This window comes from Eurytemora carolleeae, unplaced genomic scaffold, assembly GCF_000591075.1.
Source record: "Eurytemora carolleeae unplaced genomic scaffold, Eaff_2.0 scaffold1990, whole genome shotgun sequence".
NCBI classification, from domain to species: Eukaryota; Metazoa; Arthropoda; class Copepoda; order Calanoida; family Temoridae; genus Eurytemora; species Eurytemora carolleeae.
Window position 1 is genome coordinate 14,908 of NW_019397878.1, and position 21,147 is coordinate 36,054.

At 31.0% G+C, this 21,147-nt stretch overlaps 1 protein-coding gene and 1 long non-coding RNA gene across 2 annotated transcripts; both read right to left on the reverse strand.

The window, feature by feature from the left end:
• Positions 1-240: 240 nt before the first annotated feature.
• LOC111716193 (uncharacterized) lies at positions 241-12,470 on the reverse strand. Its single transcript, XM_023491625.1, has 15 exons — positions 12,436-12,470; positions 10,955-11,033; positions 10,460-10,527; positions 8,758-8,841; positions 8,288-8,376; positions 7,757-7,832; positions 6,577-6,667; positions 5,297-5,422; positions 4,476-4,736; positions 3,779-3,809; positions 3,275-3,346; positions 2,880-3,056; positions 2,079-2,342; positions 589-666; positions 241-520 (listed from the first exon to the last, which is right to left on the reverse strand). Exons 4-15 carry the CDS (start codon positions 8,802-8,804, stop codon positions 435-437), a joined length of 1,398 nt encoding a protein of 465 aa, XP_023347393.1. The 5' UTR covers positions 8,805-8,841; positions 10,460-10,527; positions 10,955-11,033; positions 12,436-12,470; the 3' UTR covers positions 241-434.
• Positions 12,471-14,144: 1,674 nt separating this feature from the next.
• On the reverse strand, positions 14,145-16,519 carry LOC111716192 (uncharacterized). The gene is made up of 4 exons (XR_002768429.1): positions 16,478-16,519; positions 15,408-15,485; positions 14,815-14,864; positions 14,145-14,190 (listed from the first exon to the last, which is right to left on the reverse strand). It is a non-coding gene; the product is annotated as an uncharacterized LOC111716192 (long non-coding RNA).
• Between the last annotated feature and the right edge of the window lie 4,628 nt (positions 16,520-21,147).

The window sequence follows — 21,147 nt, forward strand, 5'->3', positions numbered from 1 at the left end:
TTTTGTGTATAAATAGTAGGTTTAAACAGATCATATTCAGCAAATACGCAACCAATCTGAAAACGAAGATATCCCAGAGAAAGCTAATTGTAACTGAGTTTTTTTGTCCTTGCACTCTTATTTTTGATACTATCACCGTGAATTATGTTTACTTTCAAATTGATAGAAATTTAAAGGATTTAAAATGATTTTTATTTTTTATGAATGGGGCGGTAAAAAGTCCGGCCTGTGTTAAAAAAATCTAAAATAATTTTTTTATGATTAAAGTTTTAAGATCTAAAAATTTTATTTTAGAAAGACCCTTAAAATACCATTTCCTTACAAGTAAAAAAAACTTGTGTCCAAAAATGAGAGTGCTAGTGCTTGCACCCCCACCCCCTGCCCCTCTCTGGCCTGTTTAGGAATAAATGTTATGTTCAGTGATATTCTCTTGATTAATTCTCCTTGAACTCTCCCATTGAAAACTCTCCAGCAATTGCTACATTGAGTTTTAGCATACCCGTCTGTGAACTCGTTCCTTCTAAATATTTAAAGAGAAAAAATTCTAAAAATTCTAATTTTTTTTTTGTTTTAAAAAATTTAAATTACCTCTTGATGTTTTGACAAGATTGGTTGGTTTACTGGATCCACCATTGAAATGGGATGAGAAGGTTAGTGGCAGTTTTCCTGAAATAAATTAGAATCAATTCAGAGGAATTTACACAATCGCTTTTTGTTTCGATTTGGATTACATTAGATAAACTATAACAATGTATTAGATCTAAAACGTAAAAAGCAAGACAATAGGGTTGAAGTTAACTATGGTTAGAAATTGATTGGTGCAAACATAATACGTTCTTCTTTAAAAGTATGCAGGACCCATAAACCTGAAAGCTATAATGCTTAAATGAGAATTTAACCTAAAGAAAATTTTTTTTAATAAACTCTGTAGAATCAAAATTAATTTGATTGTTTTTCAACAAAATATCCCTGAGCTGAGGTCGTAAGAACTCAGAGAATGCAAAACTTTCAATATTTGGACATTTAATTCAAAATTCTTTTCTTGTCCTAGTATTGAAATGTTGTCACCTAACTTTTCTATTCTTTTACTTTGCAAATTGCAATAATCAAGTCTTGCAAAATTATGCCGCAATCTGCAATATCACAAAAACTTTGAAACTATTTTAATTATTTTATTTCTAGAAAACAATTTTAATGGACATGAAAGTTATTATTTAATTTGTAGTCTAAGGAATACAACGGAACATAAAATATAGTAAAAAAGTCTTTTAAAAAATTGCTTGAATTTAAAAGTATTAATTTAAATTTGCAACCGTCTGTTTCTTTATTGTCACAATTCCCTGCAACTGTAAACATTTGCGTCTTTGCCACAAACCCTGATTTTATACTTCCAATTTATGTGTAACCCATTGTCGTAGACCATAGATATTTCAAACTATTAATTATGTTAGATCAAATAATTCAGATTTGAAATAATCAAAGTCTACACTACCAGACAGAAAAGATTTGTGGATTAGAAAATTTAAAGTTTGTGGCGAAGACTCAATTCTTTTGTTTCTTTTTTTAGCCCAATAATTGAATAAGCCATTAAACGACTTTATTCAAGACAAAAGACCTAATTCAACTATGGGATCGTAATGTTTAAAGAGTTTCATGTCCTCTTTACTCTCATCTATTGGGGGGTAATCCTGCGCGATGCTAACGAAGGTATAATAAAAAGTTGATTGATTTTGTGATATTTTACCAGGTAAATAATCTTTTTAGGATGTTTGAGCCAATAGATGGAAAGTTTTTTAACCAAATATACTTAAAAATTCTCTGAATGAGGTCAGCGAAATGCGCTAATATTAAATTTATAATAAACAAGCGTTGTCGTGGAAAAATTAAAAAAAACTTTTTTTGAAACAAAATAATTTTTGAAGTTTTTTAGCCTATAAAACCCCCCGGCCAGTGGCCACCCATGAGTGTTCACAAAAAATTTCAGCCCAATCGGTCCAGCCGTTTGGCCAGCTATATGCAATATATATATATATATATATATACAAAGGTCTTGTTTTATTATAAAAAATGTGACTGACCTGAATTATTGTGTGCAGATTTATGATTTGTATAATTAATTGCTGCTGGAATCCCAGATTTAAAATTCAAGGGAACTATCTCAGTTTTTTCATAGTTAACCAGGGGCATCCCGTTCATGGTTACATGCTGTACAATCATATTATTCCCGGAGCTGAGCGGTACAACAGATCTATCCAGGGGATCAATGGGAGTGTTTGTGTACACTGATGTACAGTTGGTACCATTAGAACTCTGCAGTACAGGAACCAGTGCAGTACTAAGATCTAAAAATCATTAATGAAAAAAGTAGCTTGCATGCATTAAAGGTAATCTAGATGTACTTTCAAAAATGAATGAGACATCATTTTTTTCTTCTAAAAAATAAAAGCTAAAAAACACCCCAAATTATTCACATTACTGTTCACTTTCAAAAAAGGGTCACTTGAAATGTCAATTTTTTACTTTTCTTTTAGTTAATTCTATGAACCATATACAGCAAGGAACTGATACTCATACTCATTATTATCATATCTATGTAAGTTGTAATCTCTGTTTGTCTGTTTGGATGTTTAAAGATAACTCATGTATATGTACCCCTTGACTGATTTTCCTAAAATTGGAACACGGTAGGAACCACAAAATGGTTTGATTTAAAAGTTTCTAAGATGATCGAGAAGGTTGAATTTTATTGAGAAAATTCAGTTTCCAGACAAAGCCGGGTTCCCTTATATTTTAATATCTGCTGTAAACCTTAGATAGGAATGAAATAGGGAGGAGAAAATTATAGTTTGAGACGAGTATTCATTTATATAATATTGTACCAGAGGACGTGTTGACTAGAGAAGAGTGCGGTGAAGCTGAAGATGAGGGCGTGGTAGTTGAAGAATAGGGTGTGATAGCTGGAGGATAGATGGGAGGAAGGGATGGTGAGGAGGGCCGACTTATTGTTGAATTGGATCCTACTGCTGGAACAACTAGTTTACACTCTCCATCTAATTCTAATCACAATATATTTTAGAATCTGGTCAAATTCAAACTACGATTATTCTCCTTGATATTTAAAATACTATGCTTAAAGGGACTGGATTCGTAATAACAAATGTCTGGTCAAGAATGAAGAAGACATTAATGACTTGCGCACTTCTTCAGTAGAAACAATGGAGGAAATGATAAAATTTATACACTTTTCAAGATATATAAATAAAAAATGGTTTACCCGGTCTAGGCGTGTCCTGGATATGATTACTCACATTCAACTCCAAAATTTCATCTTCGTCGTCACTAGAATCTAAAATAGCAAAAATAAAATGAATAAGCGTAAAGGGAGTGTTCGCGAAAAATGAAAAGGGGTTATTGGCTGTCCTCCAATTAAATTTGGTTTGGATCGCTACTACTTTAACTTCTATCTGTGGCCCGTCTTGAGAAACAAATTTTAAAGACGCCTTATAGACAGGACCAGAGAGTAGAGCCCAAATATAGACAGGACCAGAGAGCCCGTATAGACAGGACCAGAGAGTAGAGCCCATATAAATTCAAGGACCATTATATATGGGGTTTACACCATTTTCTTGTTATATGCGCAACAGTTAGAAGTTAAATTTGTAGCGATCAAATCCGAAATCAATTCGGGATCAGCATCAACCCAACACCCCCTTTAATCTTTCAGACATTAGACAACTTTTGACATCCCTCCCTTTTTGCCCAGCTATTGTAATGTTACCTTTGAAAACAACAGATTTTCTTTCTCTTCCCTTTAAAATGATTTTATTACAAAGAAGATTATAGTTTATCGATACAGTAATGACAATATTGTCTTTAATTCTAGACAAACTTTAAATCCAGAGATTTCACAGATTGGACAAGAGATTGAGTTTGTGTGGTTACAAATGGCTCGTAAATTGAATATGAGATTGTACTTTATGATTTCAATTTCATCTATAATTTCTCTATCCAATCTGAATAATCTGTGATTCGATTCAACTACACCTTCTCTAATACATCTGTTTAAAATTGACTAGGCTCTTTCTTTAATCCATCTGTATTATCTTTGATTTAATCCGACTACACTCTCTCTCTAATCCAACTGTGTTATCTTTGATTAAATCCAACTACGCCCTTTCTATTCCATCTGAATAGTCTGTGATTAAATCCAACTACACTCTCTCTAATCCATCTGTATAATCTGTGATTAAATCCAAATACACCCTCTCCAATCCATCTGTGTTATCTGTGACTAATTCCAACTACACCCTCTCTAATCCATCTGCGTAATCTGTACTAATTCCATATACTTCCTTTCTAACTCGTCTTTGTAATCTATGATTAAATCCAAACACAGCTACTTTAATCTATCTGAGTAATCCGTTACTAGTTCCAACTACACCCTCTCTAATTTATCTTTGATGTAATCAATTAACAATCTTTTGTGATAAAATCTTATGTAATAATTCCTTAGCACTTCTGGGCACTGCTAGTCTAGGAAATGGGTTGGTTTTGGTCGGAGAGCCATTAACCAATAGAGATTTTTTAGGAGTATCTGGGATATTTACAGCTATCTCTGTATCCTCGTCAGATGAAAAAGTTTTGGAGTGTTGTTCGACATTCTTCTGTCTTGACGGAGTCTGATTAGTGTATGCTTCAGGCTGAAGAATCATAGAAGATCTGTTTCGTGCTTGTTCCTAAAACAAAAGAAAACATTTTTTAATGTTTTAAAGATTGTAGAGTAAATTCGAGGACTTTTCAGTTATAGAATGAAATGTTCAATGCACAAAGGTACCCATAAAACATTTGTCTGATCAATTGTTTTTTTTTTTTATTAATTGCGTGACTTACGGATTATATCTATATTGAAACAATGCAAAATTTGAAGAATTTAAACTATTTTTCTCTAGAAAAACAAAGATGTCTTTAACATATAGATTTAAAGTGACCTAAAATTGTAAATGGAGGGTTACTTGAAATTAAAGCGATTGTTTCTTTAATATGGTTGATAATATTGAAATTAACAAATTTTTCGAGAGCAGAGACCGAATTTAATGCATTTGAACTACTTACTGTCAGTTCAAATTTAAACCACCGATTCAAAGTTAAAGATTGAGTAAGAAATAGAATCAATGGTTCAAATTTGAACTGGCGGTAAACAGTTCAGCCAGGTTTCTGGTTTAGACCTGGCTAAAAACTCTTTAAATTTGGTCTCAGGATGTGAAGCTGATAAATAAAAAGAATTAATAAAGCTTACAAGGAGCCTGGTAGGAGTAGGCATTGAGTTTAGGTAATCAGCTGATGCAGATTTCTGAACTCCTCTTAACCTACTAGTGGCTGGTCGTCTTAAGGGAGTAGGTTGGGGTGTACCATAATTATAATCCTGATAAATATTGAAAATGGTTTGATATAAGATCAATATTATAATCTTATTATACCCATAACTTTGCAACCTGTGTCCAAAAATGAATTTGAGCCACGTCCTAAATCCGCCAAAACCGGTTTCAATTAAGCGCCGGCTTTAATCTTGAAACAATAAAAAAATTTTAAGTGGAACCAATGGCTTAAATTTAAACCTCGGCTAAAATTCTTTAAATTCGGCCTCTGGTTGCTTAAACTTTTATGAGTTTAGCAAGAAGGTTATCAGCATCAGTTTGCAAAAATGCAAAAATTATAAAATAGAGTTTAAGGGAAGGAAGTTCTTTCCTTGTTTGATAAGTAAACAGTAAATAGAAGATAAATGTCCCAAAGGTTTGTTAATTTTATGAACCATGGTTTAATAAATGCAAAGATGAAGCAGAAAATAAGTTTAAACCTTTGAAGATTATCTAAACAGAGCTGCGATTTAAAAAAGGAATTGAGTCTTTGCCACAAACTCTGCTTTTCTAAATCCTATTTCTTTGGATTCCAATGTCGTAGACCTTAGATATTTCAAACTATGAATTTTGTTAGATCAAATAATATAAGTTTGAAATATCAAAGATTTACGACATTGGGTTCCAAAGATATAGGGATTATAAAATTAGAGTTTGTGGCAAAGACTCAACTCCTTTGAGAAAATATGGCTCGGGTCTGAGCAGTCGTTGGTCCTTATTTACGACTTGAGCTATGGATTCAAGCTGCATCTTATTTTCCACAGAGTTGAGTTCAAAAAACCAGTTTAATATTATATTTGTCTGATTATAATGGTAGGAATTGGCGCATTCCGGGTTTTTATAAGACTCAACGTTGAGCTCCTTATTCTCCACTAAAACCAACCAAGGTCGGTCAGAGTTGGGTCGAAGACTGGGTCTTAAAGTCAGGTTTAAGGAATTACGGCTCGAGCCGAAGTTTTTAAATCGCGGGCTCAGTATTGATAAAAAGGGGTTGGAGAACGTACAACCAGTCTCGCATACCATCTCGCAAGGTTGCCAAATTTTATATATTCGGCAATGTTTTTACTATTTACAAAAAAATATACAATAGTAAGAGAAAATGTAGTAAAAAAAGAAATGTCAAAAGAGGTGAAATACCCCCACTGCACGAAGATAAACCAACCTCGTTGTGATTAAGCTCATCCATAGACATTGAGTTTTGTCTGGAGAGAACTGGAGTTCTGGTTCGAGATCCTAGTTTAGATCTGGGTCTTCTAAATACAAGCATTTAAATACTGAGCTTATTATAGGGTTGTTTGACTGCACAAAAAATTTGAGATGGTATATCCTATTTCAAAATTGTATGCTCGATAATTTTGCATTTATTACACTATACACATTTTTACTCAACCTAAGCAATTTAAATCGTTTTAAAAAATCGGTTTGATAAATATCTATCATATTTATTATTATTAAAAATTAGCTTGATTGCTAAAAGCAAAATAAAAATCGTATTTCATTTGTAATAAACATCTTAGAAAAAAACTGAATTTGTGAAAACGAACCACAAAACATTGCCCTTATTCCTTCACATACAGCTAATGCTATATTAATGAATACAATGAAAGAATTTGTTTGTCGCCTTCAAGTCTATTAAAGGATGGTTAATGCAGAATTTTTTGAACAGAAGTATACAATCAGAAGTTTTCAGTATTGAATGTACTGAAGGTGTTGTAAATTATCATGCTGTCGAAGATTTAATCCTATCAAATTTCAAAATGTATCATGTTACAGAACTCGATGGTTCGGCTGTATATATTGTATATACTAGTGAAGGTTTGATGTGTGCTCCAAAATACACACAAAGAATGGTTTAACTCAGTTAAATTGAACTGTGCCAAAATCCTAAACAGCCCCTTTAAGATAAACAAACTGGTTCTTTATGTGAGTCTAGCAAGTCTTGGTTCATGGAAGATTTTTGGTTAAACCATAAAAAACATGAACAGTCTCTTTAAGATAAATAAACTGGTTCTCAACCAGAGTCTAGCAAATCTCAGTTCAACTTGAAAATTTTTGGTTAAACCATAAAAAACATGAACAGTATCTTTAAGATAAATAAACTGGTTCTTAACCTGAGTCTAGCAAATCTCAGTTCAACCATTAAAAAAACATGAGCAGTCTTTTTAAGATAACTGAACTGGGGCTGAATTTAATGAATTTGATCTGCCCACCGCCGGGTCAAATTTAAAGCATTGATTCAAATCCTTTCGTAATCTATAATTTTGAATCGGTGGTTCAAATTTGAACCGGCCATAGGCAGTTCAGCTCATTAAATTCATTAAATTGGGTTCCTGGTTTCTCACCTGAGTAGAGCAGCATCATGAGCATTCCTGGCATCCTCGGTTATCAGGTTCTCCAGGACAGGATTACTGTGAGAACCTGAGAAACAGATTGAAAATTATCAAGATCATTTAAGATAATTTCTTTTTAAATATTTCAGACATTTTTACGAGGGATCTTTGAAGAATTTAGAAACATTTGATAAAATTTAATGTGGATTGCATGGTTTAAAATAAATTCAAATTACGGGGATTTAACAGTTTGGTCTTTGTTACAGCAAGCTGTGTCTTTCACTCAAAAGGAATTAAGTCTTTGTCACAAACTCTGATTTTTAAATCCCTATATCTTAACATCCCAATGTTGTAGACCTTAGATATTTCAAACTGTGATTCTGTTATATCAAACAATCGAAGTTTGAAATATCAAAGGTTTACATAATTTGGTTGTAGATATATAGGTATTAGAAAATTGGGATTTGTTGCAAAGACTCAATTCTTTTGCCTTCAATCTCAAAGGGTATTTTTATTCGTTTAAGTTGTTAAATTTGCATAAACCTGTGTCTAAATGATGATGAAGTTTTTCTACTCGCTGAGTTCCATCGTTGTAGAAAAACACATCCCGGCCCATATACAGTTTATCATACCTAGTTCAGGGGAAATAAGTTCCAAACCGTGTATAGCAATCAATATTTAACATTGTTTAAACATTATAATATAAACTTAGCCCTTGTGAATACTTTACAGATTTCAGGGCGATTAAACATTATTTGTAAACTCCCTAAACTTAAAGAATCATGTGCAAAAGATAATTCATGAAATAAAGTCGGTGCAGAATCCCGCAAAGAAATAAAAATTTAAAATTTGATGATAATTTTCCTAACCATTACATGATTTCAATAGACAGCAAATTGAAATCTTTCTGCAAAGTTTGACCAAACTAATATTTAAAAGTTGTAAAATTGTAAATATTTTGAAGTTTTAAATTTGTTAATATTTAAAAGTTTAAAAATTTTGGAATATTTGACCTGAGAACCATCCGACGAGCTGGATCCCTGGATCTAATTTCCTTCATAAACTTAATCAACTCTTGTCTCTGCTCACGAACTTTTCTACAAAAGTAAAACATCTTATGATATTATAGCTAACGTTGCCCATGGAATTTTTAAAAAATCGAAATAAAAAATTTTGATTTTTGAAAGAAAAAAATATCGAAATGAATTTTAAAAAATTTCAGACATTTTGATCCAGCTATATGACTATATACAAATATACTAATATGAGCACAGCGCTTTATTATATAGAAATAAACTTTAAATAAACGACTAACATGTATTAAGCCTAAAAAAATAATGTTTTTATTAACCTTTAATAGAGCGAAAAGAAGGGAAATATTCACATCCCCCTCTTTACTTGTCAATAAAAAAATTGCAATTTAAAGGATTTTTTACAATAAAAAAAGTCTTTGAAGTATAAAGGGATGGTAAAAGACGGACAAAAGGCCTGTCTGTGTTTAAAAAAATCTAGATTAGGCATTACCCAATCTCTTTCTTTGTTACTTAATCTACTCATAAATATTTGCATTTTTGAGAAGCACTTGAATGTCACATCCGCAGAGTAGAGAGTTAAATCTTATTAATTTATTTTTCACATTTTATTAATCAATGTTTAAAGAGTAAAGTAGTCTGCCTAAATATAATTAACTAGCTGGAGTCCTACAGATAAATTAAACCGTTATCAAACTTTATTTTTGATGTTTAGAAATACAAAGGGGGTTTCTTTACTGTAACAGACCATTGTTAATTTACCCCGTTCTCCCCACGGGAGAGATAGGGTTAAATCATTTAGAATTATATTCCAATATTGGGATTTGCCAACTTGCTTTTTCCCTGTTGCAAATCCACAGAGTTAGGGATACAATGAAAGCTTTATGTTTAAAACACGTAATGAACCAGAAAGAATAGTTATGCTAAAACATTATTTAAATAATAAAGTATTGTAAATGTAATACTAGAGTTGTTTAAGGTAATATTGGATTCTATTAAATACTTTTATTTTCCATTGGCAAATACTATGCTAAGGTACACGACTTAAACTGGAATTCTAAAAGGATATTTTTTTTTTGCTTGATTTTTTACAAAACAAACCAAATGCATTTTAATTTACACAATTATCGAGTCTAGAACTTTTTTAATGTATTTTATTTTGTTTTTAAATATATTTTATTAGTAAAAAAAGCATGGGGAGTTTTTTGTTCTTCGCATGACTAGAATTAAATCTTAAATTGACTTAAAGAAAATATAATTGACACGTTCTCTTTGGTTTATATAATTATAATAACAAATTATTAACTTTCCGCATCATATTTCCTATGTTTAATAAAACTATATTTACCTTGAAAAATCCTCTGAAATATAACTATTTCCTATGTTTACTAAAACTATATTTACCATGAAAAGTCCTCTGAAATATGAATATTTCCTATGTTTCCTAAAACTATATTTACCTTGAGAAATCCTCTGAAATATGAATTTTTCCTATGTTTACTAAAACTATATTTACCTGGAGAAATCCTTTGAAATATGAATATTTCCTATGTTTACTAAAACTATATTTACCTGGAGAAATCCTTTGAAATATGAATATTTCCTATGTTTACTAAAACTATATTTACCTGGAGAAATCCTCTGAAATATGAATATTTCCTATGTTTACTACAACTATATTTACCTGGAGAAATCCTCTGAAATATGAATATTTCCTCCTTTTAATAACTTTGCTTTTCTCAAAACGTCTTCCTGGAAAGGAATTAAGTTTTTGCCAGAAACTCAAATCTTCTGATTCCAATATTTTTGCAACCTGATAGTGCAAACCTTTCATATTTCAAACTTAATTTATTTTATCTATAAGTATTAATAGTTTGAAATATTTAAGTTCAACGACATTGGGTTACAAAGATATAGAGATTAGAAAATCAGAGTATGGGGCAAAAACTCAACTCCATTTCACATAGTTTTAGATTTTTTTTAAATATGTAAGTGCATATGAATATTATGATATATATTAGAATACACGCAACTAGAAGAAATCTAAGGTTGCTTTTTTCACAATTAAAACTCTGAACCCCATTTCAAGCAGAAATATCTCCCTTTTGCATTTTCAATCAATCAAATTGCTCCATTAATATAAAAACAGGATTAAAAATAAGATTTGATTAAAGTTTACCTTGTCATTGTAATTAGCAAACTGGACTTGGATAGGTTTCTGACCTCTAAACTCGGGACCATGCTTTACACGTGTCACTCTGTTTATACAATACATAATATATATGCTTTACACGTGTCACCCTGTTTATACAATACATAATATATATGCTTTACACGTGTCACCCTGTTTATACAATACATAATATATATGCTTTACACGTGTCACTCTGTTTATACAATACATAATATATATGCTTTACACGTGTCACTCTGTTTATACAATACATAATATATATGCTTTACACGTGTCACCCTGTTTATACAATACATAATATATATGCTTTACACGTGTCACCCTGTTTATACAATTATGTTAGGTACTTTTCCAAAGGCCTTTTCACAAGCGACAACTTCCCAAGGGTATTTTCACAAGTGGAAACTTCCCAAATGTGCAATTTCCCAAGCGGGAAGTACATTTGGGAAGTTGGCGCTTGGGAAATTGCACATTTTTTAAAGTTGCCACTTAGAAAATTGTCACTTGGGAAGTTGCCATTGAGAAAATGCCTTTGGGAAAGTACCTAACACCTATACAATACATGAATACATAATAATATCCTTTACACGTGTCACCCTGTATATACAATATGTACATTGTACAATACATTCTGCATCAACTATGTATATGTATAAATAATATATATTGCATATGCAATATACACCTAGGCTAACAAGGGGTAAGATGTGTTCATTTTTTTAAGAATTTGATTTCAATCGTGGTTTGATTTATATTTCAACAATCTTGGAACTTAAAGTCTATTTACATTTTTTTAATTAAAACGCATCCACTGACATAGAATTATAAAAAATGTTTAGTTATAATTTTCATCAAGAGTCACATTAGCTTACTGAGAAAAGGACCAAACGGTGGAATCACCATATTGTTAAAATGTGTTAACGTATTGATATATATTTTGTTGTCTTGCTAAACTGCGATATCTATTTTTAGAGTATTATATCTTTCTGACCCTTATGGACGTCTTAATAAGAAGTAAGGACACCTAGATAATAATTAAAGATTATCAAGAACATGGAATAATCTTTACTTAAAGTATTTTAGTCACTCTAAGAATAGAAACAAAATTAATTTATTACATCATCAACTTTAAAATTAATAGATTTATCAATCCATTCATTAAATGCCAAATTCATTTATTGTTAAAGCTTTAAAGTATTTTAAAAAGAACAACTGTAAAATCTCTGTCAGTTCTAAAAGAACAACTGTAAAAGCTCTGTCAGTTCTAAAAGAACAACTGTAAAAGCTCTGTCAGTTCTAAAAGAACAACTGTAAAATCTCTGTCAGTTCTAAAAACTGCTTTCAATACTTTAAACAATGTTAAAATTCTCTGAGAAAATTAGTATTTCACCCATTTTATGTAATTATTATGAACTTTCATAATTTTGTTCTTAATTTGTTCAAGGTTCTTGTTGTTTTATATTTACCTGTTAAAGGGAATATCTCGTGATATCCGTAGTTTTCTCCTTGACCGAACAATCAACTTTTAGAGATAGATATAAACATGAAATATCAATGAGACAGTGCACCATTTTCAAATATAGGTTAGAATATGAATTTGTGTGGAAATTTTCAGAATTGAAAAATTTGAGAGACCGGCGTATTATTGATTAATGTTAAAAACAAATATTTGTTTTCAATGATTATATGTTGATCTGTTTTCCTGATTATATCTCTAACTTTTTCTTCTGATGTAAAACAGTCTTCATCTGTACCTGAATACACATAGAAACTACTAGATCTCAGGTAGCTTGCCGCATAAAGTTACAAGACACTGGAGGTAGTGCGCCGCGGCTAGACTAGGCTCTTTTTCTCTGTCTTATAATTCATTGCGGCATGCGCACGTAACTTTCTTGGGGGTCTGTCTAGATCTCGTTTCATATTAATCTTTTAGACTTGTTGTTTAAAATTTTGGTAATTAAATGATCTAGAAGAATTCGTATTTTTAAATCGCAAATGCTTACACCGTCAGTATTCATAAAAGTAAAGAATAGAAAATTTGAGTTTTTGGCAAGTTTTTGGTCTGGTTTAAGTCAGTGAGCATTAACTGTGGAACCCATTTTAATCCTTTAAATGAAAATTTCTCGTATTTGATGTTTATACTCTTTTGTTGGAATATATATTTTAAATCTTAAAGTTTAAAAAGTCTTTTAAGACATGCACTATGTCTCGGCAGAGTTCGAGATCAAAATATGACTGAAAAGTCAGGATCAGTACTTCGTTGTAGTTAGTTTTATTGTGTTCCCTGTATCTGCTGGTACTCCGAAGAAGACAAGGTTATTCCTCCAGGTCTTGTCGATCTCGTAGAGCCTATCCTGGATATCATTATAAGCTCCAACCAGGCTCTCAACCTGAACCCGTTATCAGTTTATTTTGACACAGACGCCATTTTAGATAGTTTTACATGGCTACCATTTTGATTTGGTGGCATGAACAGGATATCATTCTGAATTATATTATAAGTCTTCAATTTGAGTAATATCAGTCAACATTTTGAAAGGTACAGGTAATTATTTGATTTTTTTTTCAGTCACAATTTGATTTTTTATTCGAAATTTTTATAATATTGTCAGACCCAATTTTGATTTATAATTTAAAGGAGCTATTTGGAAATCATTCTTGATTTTTTAGTGGACATTTTTATCAATTATCAGATTTTTAAAAAAAAAATAATGTCAAGGTGCACTTCTGAATTATTTTTACATATAATGTTGAAAACTTTTCAAAATATTTTCTATAGCAGCTATAATCATTCTAAGTTTAAATCATTCTATGATGAAATGTGAAATGTACAGAATTCTTGGATAAAATTGGCAGATTGAAATTGGTGTTTGCGCATTTTTGGCATATCTCGTGAAAATCTGCGATGCAGAATTGAATTCTGATTATAGATTGTATTGAATTTGTGCAGTAAATTATTGAAACATTATTTTAAAAAGAAAGAAAAATTTAAAATTTAATTTTTGAGAATGAAATGAGAAACTGGTAAATACCTTTGCATTGAGAGCTAAATCTGGAATAACCTTCGAATCTCCTGATATTTAAATGCTAAATCATATCAATTTTATATAATTTTGATGAATAACTTTTATAAATTTTTACATTGTATATTGTTCCTGATATATTTATTTAGCATTCCTTGGGCCTGAAGCCAGTTTTTCCGTATTTCACTTAGTTCTGAACTAAACAATATAGAAGGAATTATTTTCACATAAGAAAAAAAACGTGAGTTCCTTAAAACTGTTTCACAATTAGTAATTTAGAAATTTTTATTAAAATTGATCGTTTTAATAAGATATTTTATCATCATAACACTAAAAAATAATAATAAAATAAGGACATCTCAATCGTCCTTGCTAAGGTATTTGTTTACGTAATACTGCTGTGAATCAGGGACATTTCATAGAAAGACATTTTATGAATAGAGCACATTTCATTGACAGGAATTTTACAGATATAGGAAATTTTATAAAAAAAACTTATCTCAAACTGATCATATTTTTTTTGAAGTTTTTGAAAACCCAAAACCTTACATTGCTATGAAAAAAATGCTCCTATGTAAAATTACCTTTCTATCAAAAATCTTTGCTGCCTATAAAATAGTCTGTCTATGAAATATACTGTCGTTGAAATGTACGTCGTATCTAGAATTTCTTTTTCTATGAAATTCATATATAAAATGTCCTGTCTTTCAAATGTTCTATATTTAATGTCCCAGCACCGTTAATCAGGTAGGCACTTAATAAATGGAGGGTCACTTAAAATTATCTTTACACCCATTTTTAATTAAAATGTGCCAACTGTACCTAAAATCTACATGTTTCCGCTCTCCGTCTTCAACCTTCTTCTTTAATATCTAGAAAGAAAAAAATGTAAACAAACAAATCTTTGCATATAAACAAACAAATCTTTGTACATAAAGAAACAAATATTTGTACATAAACAAACAAATCTTTGTACATAAAAAAAACAAATCTTTGTACATAAACAAAAAAAAACTTTGTACATAAACAAACAAATTTTTGTACACAAAAAAAAAACCTTTGTACATAAACAAACAAATCTCTGTACATAAAATAACAAATCTTAATAAAAAAATAGATCAGAAAAGTCAGAAGCTCCCAAACATTAAATATTAAAAACGACGGTTGATCCGTAAAGATATATATAAATTAAGCTGTGTCAAAATGGCCAATCTTAATCCAAAACTTGACAAAACTAAAAATACCTTTTCTCTATGAGAAATATACTATTTTCCTGTTAAACGTTATGTATACCTCATACATAAGCTGTAATTGGAAAATAGAAATAAACGGATAGGTTTTTATAAAGGCTTATTAGAAAATCAGAATGATAAATCATTTTACTTGTACCATATCTTTGTACATTATCGGTATACCTGTATCTCGGATCGCTGTATCTCGATCATCTCTGCCTGTCGATCCACAAGTACCCGGAGATCTTCCACTTCTCGGCACTTAATCAATTAATCAATCAAGCACTTCAATATATAATACATATATGATTTTTGAATATTCACTTATATATATATACATATACAGTTTGGAATTATAAGTTAAGAACAAATAAAGATAAATTCATAATGCTGATAATTTTACATAAACTAATCTAAAAACGTTAAATCAATAATCAAACTATTTTGACGAAATACATTTATTTGTGAAAATGAATGTGAAAATGTTTGAAAAATTTAAACAGCTTATTATAACTTTATGCTATATTGATAATTCTATAAATTAACCAACTTGCTCATTTCTTGCTTACAGGAAAGATTAGAGAAATTATCAGGATTAAATACTTTTCAAGTGTTTTTACATCTATTTTCGGACATTTCCATCTTGGTGAAGGGGTCTCTTAGAATTACGTTTACGGTGCCTTTAAACATAGGATTATGTAAAATCAAAACAGATTTTTCTTTTGTATTTTGTTTGATATTCTTGTGTCTAGAATCTATAATCTCAGGTTGCACTTCTATCTATATTGGAATAAATTTCCCAGACAGTATTGACAGCAAGTGCCGGGTTGTATTACATAAATCTATTCAGATATTAATAATTTCTATCAAAATAAAATCGGCGTTTGTCATCAATGCATATGGTTAAATATATCATTCAATTTGTCAGTTGCTCTATTTCATGGTTTTAACTTTTTAAAGACTATATACGAACTTTTTCATGAACTTTGCTTAAAATTACAAGAAAATAATTTGATAATGAATAAATTTTTAAGAACTTTCAGTTACACTATCAGGGGCGTCAGCAGGAGCAAGCTTTGGGGGGGCTGAGCACTCCCATTCCCTCAACTGGATAAGTGGCGTTTTATGGTTTGGGGTGGTTTGGGCAGACTTAAATCATGAAAGTTGTGAAAGGTTAAGGTTAATAAAATTCAAAATAGAAATTAGTTTTTTTTAGTCTTAACATATATGATCTTTTTACAGGAAACTCTTACTTTTGGTTGAAGGTCTTTATCGTCTTTTCTGGGGGACCCAACTATAGTACAGAAAATGTCAAAAAAATAAATAGGTTGAAAAATATTTTTTTTATAGTTTCAAAAGATTTCTTAAATTCATGGCTCGCTGGAAAATGTACATTTCTCTTTGTACTCAATGACATAAGAACAGCCAATGTTCATAACCGACCTAGTTAATCTATATATAATTGGAATATCTTTAAAACATCTCTGTACATTTATATCTTTCAGGATGATAAATGTCGTCTTATGCGCAATCTATCTTTATCTATGGTTAATTATCATTTACGAGTAGTCAGAAATAAAGCCTTAATCTCCATCTTATGCAGACTATGTGGATAAACCTTACTTCTCTTTGATATCCCGTAGTTGTCATACACTGCAGGGACAAATTGCATTGAAGGATCAATAATATATTCTTATCTTAAGAGTGTTTACATAGGTTATCGAGATCAAGAATTCAAGATTATGCATTTTTTTCTTTTCCTTTAACCGCCGATATTTGTTTATTCCGACATTTTTAAATAAAACCTATTTAACATTTCGAAACTTATCTCTTTTGTAAAATGTTTAAACCAAACCTGGTGAGGATTCCAGAAATGCAAATATAATTTGAAAATTCGCAAATAAAAATTGAAAATATGCGGAATTTCTTTAATGTCATTTACAATGTACCAGAAAAACGTTAAAGTTATTAAATCTAATATTATCATTAAGAGGCTCGGGAATTATTTTGTAAGTCTAGGTCTAAACAAAAAACTAGATGGTATAAAGCCCATTTTAACCGGTTTATTTTACAGATTCAAGAATGATATTTAAGTCTCATCCATTTTGTATACCCCTGCCGGTATCATGTTTTATTTGTGACATCACATTTTCATTTGGTTCGTGTCAAAAGTTTTTATGAAAAAGTTTTGAGGGGGGGAAGGTATGATATAATGTTCCCCGTGAGACAGGTCAATAACAATAATAAAATAATGATATTTTCAAACTTATGTTTCTGACATTTTTTCCTTTGGATTTTCTACCGAAAGGCCCAGGGTTTTTCTCCACATCGTTACACTGCTCCAGTAATCTAAATAATCAAGATTATACCTCTATCAACTCATGGACTCACAGTTTCATTAAATCTTCTTCAATTCGCTTTAATATACGATTTATCATACTATATACTTATATTCTCATATACTAATTATTTAAATAGTTTGATATAAAATCAATTCAATTCAACTAAAAGATAAATTTAGATGGTTCTAATGAAACAAATGAATTAAAAATTTTGGGATTTTATGTAATCTTCTATGGAAATGCTCTGTGGTTGACAATAAATCTAATTGGCAAAGAACTATATTATAAAGAATTTATAACATTTTAGAAAAATCCACTTTTTGTTCTTTTTCATGGTTTAATGAAAACCAGGATAATCAGAATACACTAAGTAATTATTATTTAATTATAACCAGGATACCAGGATATACTGAGTAATTACATTAGAGTAACTATTGTTTAATTATAACCAGGATACCAGGATGTACTGAGTAATTACATTAGAGTAACTATTGTTTAATTATAACCAGGATACAAGGATATACTGAGTAATTACATTACAGTAACTATTGTTTAATTATAACCAGGATACAAGGATATACTGAGTAATTACATTACAGTAACTATTGTTTAATTATAACCAGGATACAAGGATATACTGAGTAATTACATTACAGTAACTATTGTTTAATTATAACCAGGATACCAGGATATACTGAGTAATTACATTAGAGTAACTATTGTTTAATTATAACCAGGATAATAGGATAACTAAATTATCATGGTTTAATAATAACAAGGGTACCAGGACATAATGAGTTATCATGATTTAATTATAATCAGGATATACTGAGTAATCATTCATGGTTTAATAACATCCAGGATACCAGGATATACTGAGTAATCATGGTTTAATAACAACCAGGATACCAGGATATACTGAGTAATCATGGTTTAATAACAACCTGGATACCAGGATATACTGAGTAATCATTCATGGTTTAATAACAACCAGGATACCAGGATATACTGAGTAATCATGGTTTAATAACAACCTGGATACCAGGATATACTAAAGTAATCATGGTTTTATAACAACCAGGATGCCAGGATATACTGAATAATCATGGTTTAATAACAACAAGGATACCAGTATACACTGAATAATTGTAGTTTAATAATAATCAGGATACCAGTATACGCTGAATAATTGTAGTTTAATAATAATCAGGATACCAGTATACGCTGAATAATTGTAGTTTAATAATTACCTGGAAGGATACACTAAGTAATCATCACTTTCTCCTAATCCCATGTTATCTTCGTTTAAAACAATTTTTCCATTTTTTTAAAAATTATTAATCCCTATAAATCTATATTAAATTAATTAACTTTAATGTACTGTAACCGTAATTTCAAGTGACCCTACATGCAAAGATGGAAATGCCAGATTCACAACGATACCCTTGACACCTTAATCTGATCAATAATTCTGCAATTCACGTTTGCTGAGAAACCACAAATAAACAGTTTAAAGAAACCATGAATATCTAATTCATACTTGTTCAGACAAAGTCTCCTTGTGGGCAACCTTTAAATTTCATTCTTAGAAAGGGACTGTACACCTAATTTCAAGGAATCCTCCAATATAAAAAATAGGACTTTCGATTCATAATCGTGTTCTTTAATCCATTGGCTAAGAAAAAAGGTACCCTAGTTTTTCTATCTAAAATTGAAAATCCAATTACGGTTTCTCTTTAGAAAAGACATGTAAATCCAATTACTGTTTCTCTATAGAAGTGACATGTAAATCCAATTACGGTTTCTCTATAGAAGTGACATGTAAATCCAATTACGATTTCTCTATAGAAGTGACATGTAAATCCAGTTACGGTTTGTCCTTAGAAGAGACATGTAAATCCAATTACTGTTTCTCTATAGAAATGACAAGTAAATCGAGCGTGCATGGCAACTCCTTGAACTGTGGGTAATTGAAAATTTCGTCAATGGTAACATTGAAAATATTAATGCTGTGTAGCTTACAAGAGGCTCATTTCATTTCGACATATTTGAAAAATATATGTTCTAAGATATATGTTCTAAATGTAGATGCTTGTCCGAATTTATTGAATTTTGTCGAGTAACCACATAAAAACGGACCCAAATATCCCTGTTTGCCGGCATCCCTGCATCCCTGTATCCCTATACCCCTGTATCCCTGTATCCTTGTATCCCTGTATCCCTGTATCCTTGCATCCCTGTGTTCCTGTATCCCTGTATCCGTGTATCCTTGTATCCCTGTGTCTCTGTATCCCTGTATATCTGTGTCCCTGTATCCCTGTACCCTGTATATCTCTGTATCCCTGTATCTGATTATCCCTGTATCCCTGTATCCCTGTATCCTTGTATCCCTTTATCACTTTATATCTGCATCCTTGTATCATGTATCCCTATATTTGTTTATCCATGTATCTCTGTATCCCTATATCCCTGTATTCCTGTATCCTTGTATCCCTGTATCCCTTTATACCTGCATCCCTGTATCATGTATCCTTGTATCCCCTGTATCCCTGTATCCCTGTATTCCTTTATACCTGTATCCCTGTTTCACTGTATCCCAGTAGTAACCCTGTATCCTTGTATCCCTGTATCCCTGTATTCCTGTATCCTTGTATTCCTGTGACCCTGTATCATTGTATAACTGTATCCCTGTATCCCTGTATCCCTGTATCCCTGTATCCCTATATCCCTACTGTCTACTACTAAGGATGACTCCAGGTTCCAATGCTGGATAAACAACTAAAGTTTACCTGAAGAATATTGTTCAGGGATATAACAATACTCAGCTCCAGAACCAGGTTTAAGTCCAGACTTTATCCAACCTCGGAGTAATAAAACAAGAGTGAATTATTTCAAGGATTTTTTCATTCTTGTTCCTTATATCTACCCCTTTTAAATAATAAATGGTTATGTATAAATGCGCCAAGATCAATGTCATCAACTCTTTAACACCATGGGAAGGAGAGGGGGGGGGGGGGGGTAAAGTTTAGCCGATTTTTTAATATTTTACAACCTTGATGTCAGATTTAATATTTCTAATCAATGTTAAAAATCATTAAATCTAGAAAAAATGTTTTAAAGTTTTAATGCGAGTTTTATTTACATTCTATCATAGTTTTGATAAAACTTGTTGAATAAAATGTAACTTTACGACATGTTCCTCCTTTGTCCTTTTAACCATTAGGCTACAGATTTTTTGAAGGCAAAATAAGAACTACTAGAGGAAAAATCTGATTCAGTCCTTAGATATTCTTGGTAGAATAATTGAATGTACATACATTCCAAGTTAAGTTGTACCTCAAGATAGAATTGAATAGAATTCCTAAAACTCAATTTCTTTTTAGATCGTCATTATTAATCTATTTTATTAAAGATGATAATTTTTGCATTGATGCTTACAGAGCTAAAAACTAGTTGTTTTTGTCCTATAATTTCCTAGTTTAGAGCACATCCCGGGTAGAATCTTAGAGTCTGAAACCTAGTCTTAGACGCCGGGCCGACCTCCTCAGACCCTCTGTTTTTGGAAAAAAATATCAAATTTC

Coding starts and splice junctions, on each gene's coding strand:
- LOC111716193 (XM_023491625.1), bottom strand. CDS start 8,804: ATGAAGGAAATTAGATCCAGGGATCCAGCTCGTCGGATGGTTCTCAG. Junction 7,833..8,287: donor TCATCATCATTTAGACACAG/GTTTATGCAAAT, acceptor TCTGTTTCTCAG/GTTCTCACAGTAATCCTGTC. Junction 2,343..2,879: donor TCTAGTCAACACGTCCTCTG/GTACAATATTAT, acceptor AATGATTTTTAG/ATCTTAGTACTGCACTGGTT.